An 18,603-nucleotide genomic window follows, 5' to 3' on the forward strand; every position below is an offset into this window, starting at 1 on the left:
TTAAACTGGACATTTTTACAGGGAAATGCCATTTCTTTAAAAAAAAAACCTTAATATACGAATGAGAAAATTAAACATTAACATTTTTCATAAAAAAGACAAGCATGTTTATTTATCACTACAGTATTATATTTGAATAGGTAGATATACATATGTAACTTGTTATGGGAAAAAACTGCCACAACTCTTAATATATGGAAGTTTGCTAAATGATAGCAACTTATAAAACAATGGTTTAACTGGACAAAATGTTTGATCTTAAAAGAAAACAATTAAGACTAAAACAATGCTGACAAAGAAAATCAGAAGATGAGAAATACCAGATTAGATCTTGCAGTGTAGTATATTTCTTCTGAACTGTCCAAAAAACCATCACTGTCGGGCTGTTTAGCAGAGACCAAGAAACCCAAGTTATTCATGCTTAGACTAAAAGCCACAAATTCACAAAGGGAAACTTTCACAAACGAAGTAAGTCCTGCTAATATAATTTTATTAAGGCAAATGGAAAGTCAAACTGTATTAGGCAGCTTCTAAAAAAGCAACATTGCAACAATTTTGCTCTAAAATGCAGTTACTAAATTAGTACAGAATTTAAATACAGGCAATGCCAACTTACAAAGGGAAACAAAAAATAAACTCAAACTGCCTTAACAAAACACAATTAGCATTTATAAATATCATGACTACTTTTTCTTAATTTTCTCCACCCCTCTTCATAAATGTCAGGCTTTGGTATTACAATATGATCATTTTAAGACTTTTTCTTTAACATTCTATTCCTCTACACTGGTACATTGAATTAGAGTAACTATAAGGTAAAGGCTAATGACTCCCTTGGTATGCTTCAGTCAAGAGAGCTAAAATAAGCATTAAACTGAATAAGAAAGCTCCTACTTCAATCCTTAGTACTTATTAAGTTACTTTTTCTCTTATTAACTAGCAAATAAAAAAAATGAAACAGACATCATATGGAACTCTGGCAAAATAATTTCTTTAGAATTTTGTATTTTCCAGTGTCTCATTTTTTATTGTTCTATAGAATATTAACATCTCAAATAGCTGCAAAGTACTTTGCTTTAATGACTGAATCTAATATATTATCATTTATCTGGAAAGGAGTATATAAGACAACAAAAGAATCATGCAAAGTATATTCATAAAGTTATAGCAAGCCTTAAATGAATGACAAACTTCATTTACTATGTATGCGTCATCTCCCTAGGTTTTAGTCCTTTATACAGATAGGACTCTACTCTAATGTTTGGAAACCATGGCATTTATCCTAAAGATACATATTTTAAAAAGCCCCTCAAAAACAGAAAAAATAAAAAATAAAAAAATTAAAAGCTAGCATTAAAAACATTTAATCAGAGAATAGTAAAACTAGTAAGTTTCTCCTAAAATAATTTTGAAAATATTCAGCAACACAGATTTATTTATTATGAATTTGAGAATTACTTACCTTTTTGTTTCCCACAAGTTTTTTTAAAATTTTATTTTATGTTTTTAAAGACAAGGTCTCACACTTCTGCCTAGGCTAGAGTACAGTGGTGCGATCATAGCTCACTGTAACCTTGAATTCCTGGGCTCAAGGGATCCTCCTGCCCTAGCCTTCCAAGTAGCTAGGACTACAAGTACACACCGCCATGTCATGTCATCTAAGTTTTAAAATTGTTTTGTAGAGACAGGGTCTTACTATGTTGACCAGACTGGGACCTTAAATGTTTTTGAAAATATTAACGACTAGCTTTTTTTGTCAGTACTAATACATTACAGAGACAAACTAAAACATTTATTTTCAGTATTAACATTCTAAGGCTACGCTACTTACAAGTTCATGATGTGGTTCTGTCTCCTTTCTTAAGGGTGGATCAAATTTCACTTGGCCAACTAAAAAAGAAAAAAAAAAAGTAAAACCAGGATGTTTTTATGTTCTTAATGACAATAATTTAAAAAGTTATTCCATGCTAAAAGACATTTAATGCTACCATCAACCACACACTGATCTCCAAAGATTTTTGTTTTCAATTTTTAAAACTGATACTAATAAGTGTAAATATTCATGGTGGTGCATGTGATACTTTGATACATGTGGACAGTGTGTAATGAACAAAACAGGGTAATTAGGATATCCATCACATCAAACATTTATCATTTCTTTGTGTTAGGGAACACTCCAAATCTTCTAACTATTTTAAAGTATACAATAAATGATTGTTAATTATAATTTCCCTACTCTGCTACCGAACACTAGAATGCATTCCTTCTATTTAACTTTATTTTTGTACCTATGAAACAACCTCTTTTCATCCACCTATCTCTTACCCATTCCTGCCTCTGGTAACCATCATTCTACTCTACCTCCATGAGATCAACTTTTTTAGCTACCACATATGAATGAGAACGTGAGACATTTGTCTTTCTATGCCTAGTCACTTAACATTAATGTCCTCCAGTTCCATCCATGTTGTTGCAAATGAAAGGATTTCATTCTTTTTTATGACTGAATAATATTCTGTTGTGTATATATACATTTCCTGAATGTATGAATATAAATATATTCATCCGTTGATGGACATATAGGTTGTTTCTTTATCCTAGGTATTGTGATAATGCTGCAATAAACTTGGGAGTGTAGGTATCTTTTACATATACCGATATCCTTTCTTTTGGATGCATAATCCAGTGGTTCTGAATCATATGGTAGTTCTATTTTTAGTTTTTGAGGAACCTCCATATAAGAGTTCCCTTTTCTCTGCATTTTCACCAGCATGTGTTATTTTTTGGCTTTTTAACAACAGCCATTTAAACTAGTGAAATGATATCTCATTGGGGTTTTTCTTTTTTGATTTGTATTTTCTTTACAATTAGTGATGATGAACATATTTTCATGCACCTGATGGCCATTTGTACGTTAGCTGGAAAAAGCCCAATAAAGTCTGCTTTATTAACTGCTAAAGCCTAATTTGTTAATTCTAGGCCTTTTCCACAGTAATAAAAGAAGATGATTAACAAAATTATATGTGTGTACAATCAGGATCTAACTTGCTGCTTTGTTGTGAGCAGGCATAAAACAGAGACAATCTTTTTTTGTTTCGTTTTGTTCTTTGAGACAGTCTCTTTTTGTCGCCCAGGCCAGAGTGCAATGGCACAATCTCGGCTCACTGCAACCTCCACCTCCTGGGTTCAAGCGGTTCTTGTGCCTCAACCTCCTGAGTAGCTGGGACTACAGGTGTGAGCCACTACACCAGGCTAATTTTTTGTATTTTTAGTAGAGACAGGGTTTCACCATGTTGGCCAGGCTGGTCTGGAACTCCTGACCTCAGGTGATCTGCCCACCTTGGCCTCCGAAAGTGCTGGGATTACAGGTGTCTGGCTGTAATCGTGCCTGGCTGAGACAATCTTAACTCAGTATTTAGGTGGGTAGACAGCAGCTGATACAGGGTACTTGTGGAAGCCAGCCTGTAACATGGTCCCCAGTGACTCCTCCCTCTTGGTATTCACAACGCTTCCACATTGGATCAGGGTTGGCTGTGACCAAAAGACCAGAGTAGAAGTAACTGTATATGAAGTCCAAGATAAAGTTTCTGTCTTGGGCTCTCTCTGTTGGATCACTTGCTCTGGAGGAAGTTACATTGTGAGCAGCCCTAAAGAGAGGCCTCTTGGCAAGGAAGTGAAGCCTCTGGCCAATAGTTACATGAATGAGCTTGGAAGTAAATCTTCCAGTCCAGTCAAGCCTTCAGATGACTCCAGCCCTAGCTGATACCTGTGTGCAACTTTATAAGACCTTGAACCAGAATTATTCAGCTAGCCTGTCCTGGATTCCTGACTCTCAAAATCTGTTAAAGACAATAAATGTTTATTGTTTAATATGAGCAGATATACAGAAAGTGAGAAAATTCAACACCTTCAGACTTATACTAAAAGGAATTATTTAATCAAAAGAGATCCATAAGTGGTGGTACAGAAATACACTATTGAATGAAGAGCAAAAAATTGGTAAATATACAGATAAATGCAAATGAATATTGACCATGGTTAATGACAATAATACTGTCTTATAGGATTTAAAATATATGGGAGTTGATTTAAAAAATGTTTATTGTTTTAAACTACTAAATTTTGGGTTTGCTACACAACCAAAAACAACCACTGTAGCTAAAGTATAAACTAGCCAGAGTAGACATAGATTAACTGTACTAGATTCGTCTTTTCTTTTTCTTTTTTTTTTTTGTTCTGAGACGGAGTCTCGCTCTGTTGCCCAGGCTGGAGTGCAGTGGCGCAATCTCGGCTCACTGCAAGCTCCGCCTCCCGGGTTTAGGCCATTCTCCTGCCTCAGCCTCCCGAGTAGCTGGGACTACAGGCGCCCGCCATCTCGCCCGGCTAGTTTTTTGTATTTTTTAGTAGAGACGGGGTTTCACCGTGTAGGCCAGGATGGTCTCGATCTCCTGACCTCGTGATCCACCCGTCTCGGCCTCCCAAAGTGCTGGGATTACAGGCTTGAGCCACCGTGCCCGGCCCTCGTCTTTTCTTTTTCTTTGCTGTTCTAATGTATTGAATGTTTCAGTACCTTTACCTTTTATTTCTATAGCTCATTATCATTATCTGATCTTATAATCTGGGTAAAACCCTCAAGTCTCCTGAGATAAAAACAGAGGAAAAAATATAGAACAATAAAAAGAAAACAAACAGCCACAATATATTACATTTCAACTAGTAAGAGTTTCAGCCAAAACCAAAACTTCCCAACCAAGGTGAGGAAAAGAGTGAGATTTCAAAGCATAATCACTTTTCTAATGATTTTATTTCAACTTTGTATGTAAATTTATTGTGAACGTTAATATCAATGAAAGAAGACAATGGGATTTGAATATTTAGCAACAGGAGGCATAAGGAAAAAAATGGTTGAGAAACAGCCCTGTAATATCTCCAATTATGTGTGGGTATGTATATGCTTTTAAGCTGTTAATGGCTCAGATATTAAATTTTGGCCCTTAGATCTGGTAAGTAGGTTAAGAATGAGTCCATCATAACTGTTCACAATTGATCACACATCCAAGATTACAAAATAACTTTTAGTAAGGTATCAAAACTAACATATACTTCATGTTGATAAAGGCCTATTGAACAGCTTTCACCTATACTTGTCATCAAATTCCAAAATTAAGTCTGTAACAAAATTACATGAAGACAGTCTTGTGCATCTATCTGCCTTGTGTTACTGTCACCTGTGAACATTCCCATTTCTCCCACCAGACTGTATAACTCCCACTGTACTTGAACTCTGTGTGGAGAATGCATTTGCAGAGAGGGAGCAAAGTCCCTATGGACATGCAAACCTTACACTGGTATCACTCTTCTGCTCTCTTCAAATTCCCTAAAGTTGTGACAAACCTCTGCCACAGAATCTTCCAGTTACTCTTCAAATAACTATTGGTCAATCATCCCAGTCTGCAGCACTGTTTATGATGCTCTTTTTTATGTTTATTTTTTAAACTTTTATTTTAGGTTCAGGGGTACATGTGCAGGTTTGTTGTATAGGTAAAAAGCTTGTATCATGAGGGTTTATTGTACAGATTATTTGTCACCCAGGTACTAAGCCTAGTACCCAATAGTTACTTTTTCTCATCTTCTCCCTCCTCCTAACCCTTCACCCTCAAGTAGGCCCCAGTGTCTGTTGTTCCCCTTTGTGTCCATGAGTTCTCATATGATGTTCTTTTTTTTCCTTTCTTTTTTTTTAAATTGAGACACTGTTGCCAAGGCTGGAGTGCAGTGGCAGGATCTCGGCTCACTGCAACCCTCTGCTTCCCAGGTTTAAGTGAGTCTCCTGCCTCAGCCTCCCAAGTAGCTGGGACTACAGGCACATACCAACAGGCCCAGCTAATTTTTGTATTTTTAGTGGACACAGGATTTCACCGTGTTGGTCAGGCTGGTCTCCAACTCCTGACCTCAAGTGATCCACCTGCCTTGGCCTCCCAAAAGTACTGGGATTATAGGCGTGAGTCCCTGTGCCCAGCCTAGACATCTAGTTTGAAATAACATACACATGCATATTCACTTAGAAGTTGAGAATCACTGATATGTTACCACAGAGTGATTCAGAAATACTATGCTATAAAGGGACTGATAATGTAATTTTTTAATAAAATCAGATAACAAGATAGCACTTTAAATTACATTTTCAACAGTACTGAATACATAAAGTTTTCCAAATCAACTGCAAGAAATCTCTAATTACTTCCCCCCCTCCCCCCGACAGAATCTTGATCTTTGCCCAGGCTGGAGTGCAGTGGCAGGATCTTGGCTCACTGCAAACTCGGCCTCCCAGGCTCAAGCGATTCTCATACATACCTCAGCCACCCAAGTAGCTGGGATTACAGGTGCACATCACCATGCCTGGCTAATTTTGGTAGCTTATGTAGAGACGGGGTTTTGCCAAGTTGGCCATGCTTGTCTTGAACTCCTGGCCTCAAGTGATCTACCCGCCTCGGCCTCCCAAAGTGCCGGGATTACAAGCATAAGCCACTGTACATGGCCTCTAATTACTTTTTGTATATTAAAGAAACAATAAAGATATTTCATAATTACTTCTTGTATATTAAAAAGCTTATTTTATATATATATGTATATAAAAAGCTTTTTATATAACCCACCACACTTTCCAGGTATCACCAGCACATAACTCAGAGAATAAATGCTTCTAAGGAATAAAAAAGTTAAGGCACTGTTGTTCGAGGGATTCCTATTGGCAGTTTATCACTGATGAGCTGACAGTATTGGATCCCACGTGAATGAATGGCTTGTCTTAGTGGGCCCATAACTTGGCTGCCCATAAGAAATAACTGGAGGCCTATTTAAAAAGGTTTCTGGGCCAATCCAAGACCTACTGAATTGGATTCTATGGAGAAGTGTTGCCTGAGAATCCCTTTTTAAAAGTTTCCAGGTTGCTTAGATGCTAGGGCAGTTTGTGGACCTCTACTTCTCTGTTACCCTTGGATCATGAGTGCATGAATGACGTGGGAGCTTGTTAGTAGAACCTCAGATCCCATCCCAGGTCTACTGAATCTGAAATTGCATTTAACAAGCTCTCTAGGTGAGTTACCTGCACATAGGAGTTTACAGCACTCCCTTATTACTTCTATCCTGCATATTTCAGGAATTAACTTCTCCTCCCCAACAGTAACAACAAAAACACATCCCATCCTGCCACCAAAAATTCCACAAGAATAAGGAAAATGAAATTCTTACTGCCCTAATTAAACTTTACCTTTAACAGTGTTTAGTAAGAAAAACTATTCAGAAGGAAATAAAACAAAAATAACTGTAACTAAATTATAACTTAAAATCTTATTTTCTATCATTAAATCATAAACTGTGTATAGTATATACTTACAGTTTATCTCTGAGCGTGTTTTTTCTTCTCTCACATTTCTACTTGTTGAGTGAATTCTATGTGGTACAGCAACAAGAGGCTAGAAAAGAACAAAATCAATGATATGCAGCATTTGATAATCAAGTTATAGTTTGGTCCACAAAATTACCCAAACAGGAAAAAAAACAAACTTCATTTTAAGTAAAAACAAAAGCAAAACAGCACTTTGCAATTTTTTTTTTAAAGAGCAAACCACAATACAGCTCAAACTATGAAGGTGAAAAAATATTTTTATTATCTACAACATAAATTATTATTTGTACTAGAAAGGGCACTTCTTTGGCTAAATACTTATGAAATTAAACACAATTAGTAACATATTCTGCTTATTTGTATGTGCAACACCAGACTTGTCTAGATCCATTCTACAAGGATGAATCAAGTACACTTGAGTATTCTGGATCTATTCTGACATCAAGAAATTCTGAAGGGAAAGGAAATACAACAGTGTAAACATTACCATTGGCGTCTATCATTTAATGATGGTTGAGCTTAGAAGGCTTTTAAGGTTTATTTTTCAATTTATGGATTTTTTTTGAAATAATATTAAAAAACCACACACAGACATTTATACATGATGTAGGATAATAGTTTGTGTTCCACTTTTGGCACTATTTGAATTATAAACAATTTAAGACTGCAAAAATTACGTAACTTATGTTTAGGTGAACATATAGTATTTTATGTTTTTCAGAAGCTTTATTTATTTTTTTTCATTAAAAAAATGCTTTCCACTCCATCACAGTTTCTTTTGGTTACAGATGTACCATTATAATTTCCACGGGTAGGAAACATACCAATACTCAATTATTTGCCTTTAATTTGCAAAGAAGATTCACACCTTGAAATTATTTACAGACCCTAACTAATTGAATGTGATTGCAAAGGAATACTGGAAAACTTACAATCTGAATGTCCAATATGAGATTTTTCAAGGGCTCTAACATTAGAAAAAGAAAAAGCTGAAAAAATATGACTTAGAGAAACCCTTTGGAAACTGAATCTCTAGCATGTCAGGAACAAAACTGATAACTAACTCAAGAAGTCAAACGATTATAAGAAAGGCTATCCAGGTACACAGAGGTCATATTTCATCCTTTAGAACAGAGGTGAACTGGAGACTTGACTGATTATTTTCCCTTCAGATGTACCAAATCAGATGGCTGGATATGAAAATAGTATATTTTCAAAAATTTCTTTTGAAAATGAAATTCATGTAAAGAAAAAGAAAGAGATTGCCACAAGATTTTGTTAAATGAGGCCAGGGAATGAAAGATGCCCACGCTGAAATTAAAGTAGGCAATTGTTGGGCACTATCTTCTGAAATGCTAAATAATTTGTTTTGTTTCAAACAATGAAAGGGTACGCTTTAACATCTCTAAAATGGTATTACATTTACTAGAATTTCAAATAAGCAGAACTGATTCTAAAATAGCTCGTCTGAACTTAAAAAGTTGGGCTTCTAAAAGGATATTCTTTAGCATCATTTAATTAGACAAAGGCCATATAGATACGTTCTCAAAAATTAAAATTTATAGAAACTTCTATTCTAAAATTCACATGGAACTAAGAAAGAGCCCAAATAGCCAAAACAATCCTAAAAAAAAGAACAATGCTAGAGGCATCACATTACCTGATTTCAAACTATACCACAAGGCTACAGAACCAAGAGAGAATGGTACTGGTATAAAAATAGACACATAGACCAATGGAACAGAACAGAGAGCCTAGAAATAAAGCCATACATCTACAACCATCTGATCTTTGACAAACCTGACAAAAAAGAAGCAATGGGGAAAGAATGCCCCGTTCAATAAATGGTGCTAGGATAACTGGTTAGCCATATACAGAAGACTGAAACTGGACCCCTTCCTTATACAATATACAAAAATCAACTCAAGATGGACTAAGACTTAAATGTAAAATCTAAAACTATAAAGGATCTTGAAGAAAACCTAGGAAATACCATTCCAGACACAGATATGAGCAAAGATTTCATGATGAAGACACCAAAAGCAATTGCCACAAAACCAAAAACTGACCAATGGGATCTAATTAAACTAAACAGCTTCGGCACAGCAAAAGAAATTATCAACAGAGTAAACAGACAACCCACAGAACAGGAGAAAATTTTTGCAAACTATGCATTTGACCAAGATCTAATATCCTGAATCTGTAAAAGTCTTAAATTAACAAGCAAAAAACAAATAACTCCATTAAAAAGTGGGCAAAGGACACGACAGACACTTTTCAAAAGAAGACATATACGCAGCCATCAAGAATATAAAAAAAATGATTGAACATCACTAATCACTGGAGACATGCAAATCAAAACCACAATGAGACACCATCTTATACTAGCCAGAATGATTATTATTAAAGTCAAAAAATAACAGATTATGACCAGGCAGCAGGGAAAAGGAAATGGTTATACACTGCTGGTGGGAATGCAGTTCAGTTACTGTGGAAAGCAGTTTGGGGATTTCTCAAAGAACTTAGAACAACCATTCAACCAAGCAATGCCATTACTGAATACACACCCAAAGGAATATAAACCGTTTTACCATAAAAACATGCACGTTATGTTCACCGCAGTACTACTCACAACAGCAAAACACAAGAGCAAAGATATAGAATCAAACTAAATGCCCAACAACAGTAGACTGAATAAAGAAAATGTGGTACAGATATGCAGCCATAAAAAAGAACGAGACAGTGTCCTCTGCAGCAACAAGGATGGAGCTGGAGGCCATTATACTAAGTGAACTAACACAGGAACAGAAAACCAAATTCCACATGTTCTCACTGACAAGTGGGAGCTAAACATTGAGTATACATGGATACAAAGAAGGGAACAATAGACACAGGGGCCTACTTGAGGTTGGGAGAAGGGTGAGGATAAAAAACTACCTATTGGGTACTAGGCTTATTACCTGGGTGACAAAAGAATATGTACATCAGTCCCCCGTGACACACCATTTATCTACAGAACCAACCTGCACATGTACCATGAAACTAAAAGTTAATAGAAAAAGAAACTCAATGAATTATTTTTTCAAGATCACTAATAAAAATGGTCAGATTTTTAAAAATTAAAATTGTCTTCAATTTCTAAACATAAATACTCTCATTTTTCTCTATAAATGTAATACCTACTAATCACAGACACCTGCGATAACGGGCTTATAGTAACTAATACATGGTATTTAGAGAAGCAATGATGAAAATAATCTTTCTAATAATGGCATTTAAAGAAACAAGCCATTCACAACGATGCATGGTGTCTATTTTTTTAAACGCTTTACATGCCATGTGATTAAAATTATTTTTATTACTTCTTAAACAAAATTCTGCCCTTATAAACCATTTCATACTTATTCAACTTTTATCATCTTAAAGTTCTATGATTATTATATCACCAAATAACATAAATACAAATAACAGGCCCTTTGCAATGGGAGTTAGATGAGAATGTCAAGTTCGTACAGGAAGGGAAGACATAGACAGTATGATAAATCCTAGGTAACGTAAGCCAGTGGTTTTTGACCAGGGGCAATTTTGTCCCTGAGGAGACATTTGGCAATATCCGGGTTCATTTTTTTGTTGTCACACTTGGGATTAAATGGTGTTAACTGTCAACTAACGGGAAGAGTCCAGAAATGCCGCTAAACATTCTAGAATGCACAGGGCAGCCCTCCCAAAACAAAGGATTGTCTGGCTCAAAATGTCAACAGTGCTCAGATTGAGAATTCCTACAAGCAAATACCAATACTTGTTTAATGCTGTCAAATTTACTTTCAGGTCTTCTCATCTTTTTCAAGTATATACACTCAATTACATACTTTTTTTTTTCAAACCACAACTACAAAGAACCTCCTTACCCCAGTTTTCTCCCTTAAAATTCCTAGGAATTTTAAGAAACGTGGAAAGTAAAATCTTATTGTTTCTTCACTCCATGTACAGTTTATCCTTGAACAACAACAAAAGTATGAACTTCAGAAGTCCATTTCTATGCAGATTACTTGGGGATACAAAACCCATGTATACGGTGGACCAACATTTCGTATATGTGGGTTTTGCAGGGCTGACTGTGGGATTTGGGTATGCACGGATTTTGGCATGCTTGAGGGGACTGGAACCAACCCCTTGCGTACATCAAGGGACAACTGTATTTTCAATGTTTTTAAAGAAAGGTAACTGTTAATGATAGTACAAATTCAAGTAATATTTATCTTGTCAAACATCTCTTAAAATTCAAAATCAAGAGTCTAAATATTTCTACTATATAAATGTCATATGGTAAACTATTATTTAATGTAAGAAGAATCCACTAATCTACTATTTAGTAGATAAGAACCTGAAAAAAGGAAATAACAAACACTCACATACCTGATGTGCTCTTAATCCATATGTAACCACCTTCTCTTGATTGCATTCATTTTTATATGAATCTTACTTAAGGCTAAAGACCATATTTTACCATTTCTAAAATTTATGAAAGCTAGTGTATTCAAACACTTACATATGGGGGATGGCTATCATTTTTTAAATGTCTTGATGAGTTTTTAAAAGTCCCCAACTCTTTGACCATTATTTTTATTTTTTAAACTTTGGTCTTTTTGGCATCTTCCTATTGGCAAACTCCTTTCTAGCAATGCCACTTCCTTTGTGATATCTGCTCTGACTTCCCTAACAAAAGCTGGCTGTTTTTTCTTCTCCTGAAATGGTGAACTTCTCAAGATTAGGAAACAATGTTTTATCTACAGCAGGTCCCCAGTGAATGTTCATCGAGTTGAACATAAATAGTCAAAAATTAAGTATTTCAGAAATTTAGTAGCTGTTTACAAGTTGCAAGTAGCCTTCCCTATTGCAGAGAAGAAGACTGAAATTTTAAAAATCTGTGTCAACTTCTTATATCAAAAGGATAAGACATAAATAAAGTGAAATAATGCTAAAGGCATTAACCCATTTATACCTGAGGTTGCAAATTTTTGTGTGTGTGAAAAATCAAACCTTGACGATGGCCTTGAGCAGAATGATATAAATAACTCCCACAGGCCTAGTTCCAATAACGGAACACCAGGCATAAATGGGTTAACGATTTTTTCTGGGAGGAGTAGTCCTCTATTTTCTCTCTTTTTACTTTATTAAAACCATTCTATGTGCACTGCCAACTTCACACAGGAATATTCTGAAGGTGGGTAGATGGAGATGAGTTCTACTTAATGTTAATTCATGGGCATTACTATAACCTTTGGAAGTAAAAGAGGTCTTATTCAAAAAACTTTTGCAGCTCCATACTCACACTAAGGTCTCTCAACCAGCATCTATTTCATGTAATTATTGCAATACCCAAAGCTTCCTCTGTGGTTGAAATGCTACCTTTGAAGCTACTGTATTACCTTTGAAGGAGATACACTCTTAGATCTATCTTTGTGGAAACATAATCCATAAACATTAAGCTCTAAGTCTTAGATTCAATAAGGCAAATCAAGAACAAGACTCAAACTAACTATTCACAGTGTAGGTACACCTCAGGGAAAAAATATACAAATTTCAAAGACTGAAATATTAAACACTTGTGAAACAGTAGCAAAAGTAATTTCAAAAATTAGGTATTTAAATTTTATATGTGCAACCTGCTTTTTAGTTTACAAAGTGTTTTGATGCACCTTAGCATTATATCCTTAAGCTCGTGAAACAAGCATTATTCTTCATTCCATAGATGAGGATACTGAGACTTAAAATTAAGTGGCAGGGCATTCAGCCAGCTAGCCATAGAGTTAGGAAAACCCCTAGACTTTTGATCTAATATATAGTAGCATAACCAAACAAAAACAGGTAACATGCAGGTTGCTCACACAGACTGTTATTAATGAACATGGATGAAACCCATGATTATTTCTGAGAACAGTTTTACCTCCCAAACAGCATAAATTATTAATTTATTAGCATAACAGATTAATATAGGTATTAAATCTTATAATGCTGTACATAGTAAGTGGGCTTACATATAGGAGACGAAAACTGAATAAAAATCAGAATTAGAATTACACCACTGTGTAATTACTTCTAAAATAGAAACTACACAGGAACTCAACATTAAAAAGTCAAACTTTCTTCCACAGAGAAGAACCTACAAAAAACTTAAACTAAGACTTAGATGTGGTATGTGTGTGTGTGTATATATATGCAGCGGCATGATCTTGGTTCACTATAACCTCTGCCTCCTAGGTTCAAGCAATTCGCCTGCCACAGCCTCCCGAGTAGATGGGATTACAGGCGTGAGCCACCATGCCCGGCTAATTTTTGTATTTCTAGTAGAGACGGGTTTCACCATGTTAGCTAAGCTGGTTCCAAACTCCTGACCTCAGGTGATCCGCCTGCCTTGGTCTCCCAGAGTGCTGGGATTACAGGCATAAGCCACTGAGCCCACCCTTATTTTTAAGAGTATGCATACTATAGTTTTAGTTTCACAGTAAGTGCTAAAATACTTAGATACATTCGTATTTTGAATGACAACACCGCACTTAGCAATTACAATGACAAATTATTTGCAAATAAAAAGGTTATGAATTTCTTACATCCTACCCCTGGAATAATTAAATTCCTTTATTTTACCTACTTACCATAGAGATTTATAACAATTTATAATTATAATACCAAAACAATGTCTGGATAAGAAAGATGAGTTTCTTTCCCCGCTATTTGAGAAAGTTTTAGAAGAATCTTCATTCCAAGATTGCTTCTCTAATTGGTTTATTATTTCTGTTCTTTGAATACATTTTTAAAAAGACATGACAGGTACATAGGGTGAGGTAAGACACAATCATGTAGCATTCAGTGCACTGAAAAGGATATAGGCAGTCCTTGTTTCACAGTTCTGTTATGCACCAATTTCAGTTATCATAATTTAGTTAAATAACACTAGTTCCCTACAACATGGTTCAAATAACAGTTACCATTGTATATTAATTGCAATTGCATAAAGTATAAACTTTATCGGTAGCTTTTCAGTTCACAAATTACTATGTAAATAACAGATGCACATCATGATTAGAAAGAAAATTAGAAAGGAATATGACAGTTTGCCAAGGCACAGAAAAGATACTTGCTCTGTGTCACAGACAAATGATAAGAAGGCAAACTACTCAATAAGCAGATTGCTAGATAAGTAAAAAAAAAATTAACAAAGAAATGAAACATGTTAATTCTCAATGATTCTAGTATTTATAGCACACTGTAAATAATAGTTTTACCATTTTTTCACATTTCTATAATTATAACTGACAGTAACAGAGTTTATGCTTTAACAAAAAATTTTAAAGGTCATGAAACAATTATAATTTTTCCCACTGATTATTAAGATTACTTTGCAGAATTTTAGCTTATGTAGCCATTTTTACAGTACCATACTACCATGAACATCAAGGACTGCCTTTATACTAAATAAGACTAGAAGAGTTCATAAAACTTGACTTTCTTAAAAATAAAATTAAGCAAATCAACACCAAAAAGCTTCTTTAGGTCAGGTGCAGTGGCTCATGCCTGTAATCCCAGCATTTGGGAGGCCGAGGTGGGCAGATCACAAGGTTAGGAGTTTGAGACCAGCCTGGCCAACATGGTAAAACTCCATCTCTACTAAAAATACAAAAATTAGCTGGGCGTGGTGGTATGCTTCTGTAATCCCAGCTACTCAGAGGCTGAGGCAGGAGAATCGTTTGAACCCAGGAGGCGGAGGCTGCAGTGAGCTGAGAGTGCGCCATTGCACTCCAGCCTGAGCAACAGAGTAAGACTCGTCTCAAAAAAAAAAACAAAAAAAAACCAAAACAAAAAAACTTCTTTATAGTATAATTATAAGGTTACAATGTAAATTTACACTTTACATGTAAAATTACACTTTACATTTCTTACATTTTTATGCTCCAAACTCCTTTCCAGACCTTTAAACAAAAGGACAAATAGCTTATCTATCAGAAGACAGAAAGCTGGGACAATGCTGAATTGACAGAAAGGTTCTCTCTGACTTAAGACAATCTGTGACCATCTTTCTAAACACTTGACCTTCAGTCATCAATGAAATTTACAACATATTCAAGGGCCTCCCATAAAGCCAGTACAGTTAAAGGCTATCCACCTTCTGTTACAGACCCAATAACAGAATTCTGCCATGTCACATATACTGAACTTATCTTGATTGCCACAACTATTAGCAGTGTGGCAGAATACTATTTATTATATATTTATATAAATAATATAAATAAATATATATTTATACATAATATAAATATATTTATTATATATTATATAAATAGCAGAATACTATTTATTCCCCCAAATAAGGTAGAACAAGACTAAGAATGTTACACATGCAAACAGAAGTGAAGCTTCCATTAACATCAATGCTTCTGTCATATTAGAATTATTTTATTAACAACTATACAGGCTCATTTTAAAACATTTCCATGGTGAATAACTGAGTTTTAGTCACCAGCAAAGTCAAGCCTATACTTCCTACTAACCTCTAATAATTCATGAAGTACTGTATAAGAATTTTTTTTTAAAGATAGCAATGGGGTCTTGCTATGTTGTCCAGACAGGGTTCAAACTCCTGGCCTCAAGTAACCCTCTTGCTTCAGCCTCCCAAAGTGATGGGATTACAGACATGAGCCACCATGCCAAACTGAGGATTCTTTTTGAGAAGCAAACTAAGGGGAAATTTTGAATATTCGAACGTCTTGTTTAGGCACTTCCCATTTGCTTTCCCTTTTACAGTGCATGATTTATTTGGCAACTTCATCGAAAATGCCTATTTTGAAATAACTACAATGATTTCAACAAGTGGATTAAATGATTTGCCTTTGCCATTTTCATACTATAGTCACCTATAATTAGTGAGTAAGAAAAACCTAGCATTTGACTTTCCACGAAAGGCAAAGACAAAGAATTAACTGTTCCCTCAAGAGCTTTTTTAAACTAGTCCCCAAAATTAAAAAAAAAAAAAAAGGGGGATTTTGAGACATACATATAGACATACATATATACATACACACATACATGTTATATATGCCAGTTGGTAAAAACAAGTCTTACCTCAGGATCATCATCATCGAAATCATGGTAAGTGGAATGATCTGGATTATTTACTTTATCCAACAGCTCAATTGCCAAAGACCGTGTCAAATGTTGTGTTACAAAAGGATGCTATAAAAATTAAATACAACGCAAAACACTTACTATAAATCTGATTGAATGACATTTTATCTTTTGAAATATATATATATATTTCAGGGCAAAAGTAATACCTGTAATAATTTTTCAGCAGTAGGTCTTTTTTTCGGATTTTTGGTAAGTGCCATTTTCACAAAATGATGAAAACTATTTGACCTAAGAAATTCAGAAAATTAAGACTTTTACATTCCAATTCATTTTTTGCTCATCTTACCATAAAAGTAAATAACAAAAATACTTACCACTTCATTTTATCCTTTAGTTTAGGAGGCTGAAAATTGCTTTTTGTCATTAGAAATAATGCCCTGAAAAATCAACAAATCATGACACAGTATTTTAATATTTCACATTTTAATCTATTACACAAATTCTATTACTATTTATTCCCCCAAATAAGATAGAACAAGACTAAGAAAATTACTTGTTCACATACTAAGAGGAAAAAAACCTTAAGCATGGGATTCTTCAATGATGATGCACTGACCTCATTGGGTGTAAGTCAAACATAGGAGGCTGAAGCTCTGCAAGTTCTATGGCAGTGATTCCTACTGCCCAGAGATCACAGAGTTGATTGTAACCCCCCTTCCTCTCAACAGCTGCAACTTCTGGAGCCATCCTGAAATAAATATTCCAGAAAATAAAAACCTTCTGTTACATGTTTTCCTTTATACTCCCACCCAGAGGCACAAGGAATTATCACTATCTAAATTAAGGCCCATTTAGGCCTTGGTTTTTGAAAAACAAATATGTAGTACTTAAAAGGTCCACCTTTTCCAAGATCTTGACATCTCATAAGACCTTCCACTTCATTAGTAACTTGCTTTTGATTTTACAGGCTCATAGGTGGAAGGGACTTTCCTTGCCTCAGATGAGACTTTGGATTTGGACTTTTGGGTTAATGCTGGAATGAGTTAAGACTTTGGGGGACTGTTGGGAAGGCATAACTGGTTTTGACATGTAAAAAGGACATGAGATTTGGGAGCGGGCAGGGACAGAATGATATGGTTTGGCTCTGTGTCCCCACCCAAAATCTCATCTCAAACTGTAATCCCCATGTGTTGAGGGAGGGACCTGGTAGGAGGTGATTGGATCATTGGGTCAGTTTCCCCTATGCTTTTCTCATGATAGCGAGAGGGTTCTCACAAGGTCTGATGGTTTCCGCTGCGTGCTCTCTCCGGTCACCTTGTGAAGAAGGTGCCTGTTTCCCCTTTGCCTTACTCCATGATTCCAAGTTTTCTGAGGCCTCCCCAGCCATGCAAAACTGTGAGTCAATTATACCTTTGCTTATAAATTTTTTTCAAGAAGACCCTCCACTTCAGTCTCCTACTGGTGATTCCATTGTTACTTCCTTATACTAGCTACTAAAATGGTTTATAAAATTGTACAGTTTTCATAGAGTAACATGTCCAAAACTCATTCACACTCCCAATCTCTCTGTACATGCAAAATTCAATAAATAATATTTGTAATAAACAATCTATAGGTCTACTTCCTTTTATCAAAAAACTGCAACCTGGCAATCTCCGTTTTTACTTCACCAAAACTATTCCTTTGGGCACCAAGAATCTTCATATTTAGTATTTAATTCATATTTACTAAAAACTTACTTGGCATTTTTTCCAGTTCTATTATAATAATGGGAAAGTTATAAAAATGAGTGTCTACTTTTAAAAAATGTATTTATTTGGAAGAAAGTTACCCAAATTCAGTAATTTTTTTGTTTCTCTTTACTTTGCTACAGTCTTATTCTAATTATACTTCCATAAATTTGAATTTGACTGATTTAAATTATTAATTTTCAAATATAAAAAATTTCAAATTCTAAACATTTTAAAAAGCAACTAATTGAAATAAACATCTCAACTCTTCCATACTAAAGAGCAGTCTAGATAATCTTACAAATATACATTTATCTTCCTGGTATGATTTCAGGAAGGTCA

General features: G+C 35.1%; 1 protein-coding gene across 2 annotated transcripts in view; it reads right to left on the minus strand.

Moving 5' to 3' along the window:
* The window catches only part of MAP4K3 (mitogen-activated protein kinase kinase kinase kinase 3), a 184,164-nt gene that overhangs the window by 56,529 nt on the left and 109,032 nt on the right, over nt 1-18,603 (minus strand). The window contains exons 9-15 of one of the 2 annotated variants that reach the window (XM_023216290.2): nt 17,148-17,279; nt 16,906-16,968; nt 16,738-16,819; nt 16,526-16,636; nt 7,394-7,472; nt 1,832-1,890; nt 321-383 (exon numbers count right to left, since the gene is read on the minus strand). In XM_023216290.2, the coding sequence (XP_023072058.1) occupies nt 321-383; nt 1,832-1,890; nt 7,394-7,472; nt 16,526-16,636; nt 16,738-16,819; nt 16,906-16,968; nt 17,148-17,279 (589 nt within the window). The remainder of the gene's footprint in view (nt 1-320; nt 384-1,831; nt 1,891-7,393; nt 7,473-16,525; nt 16,637-16,737; nt 16,820-16,905; nt 16,969-17,147; nt 17,280-18,603) is intronic. The other variant, XM_023216291.2, reaches the window with a different exon arrangement.

The sequence above is a fragment of the Piliocolobus tephrosceles genome, chromosome 15 (genome assembly GCF_002776525.5).
Source record: "Piliocolobus tephrosceles isolate RC106 chromosome 15, ASM277652v3, whole genome shotgun sequence".
Taxonomy (NCBI): domain Eukaryota; kingdom Metazoa; phylum Chordata; class Mammalia; order Primates; family Cercopithecidae; genus Piliocolobus; species Piliocolobus tephrosceles.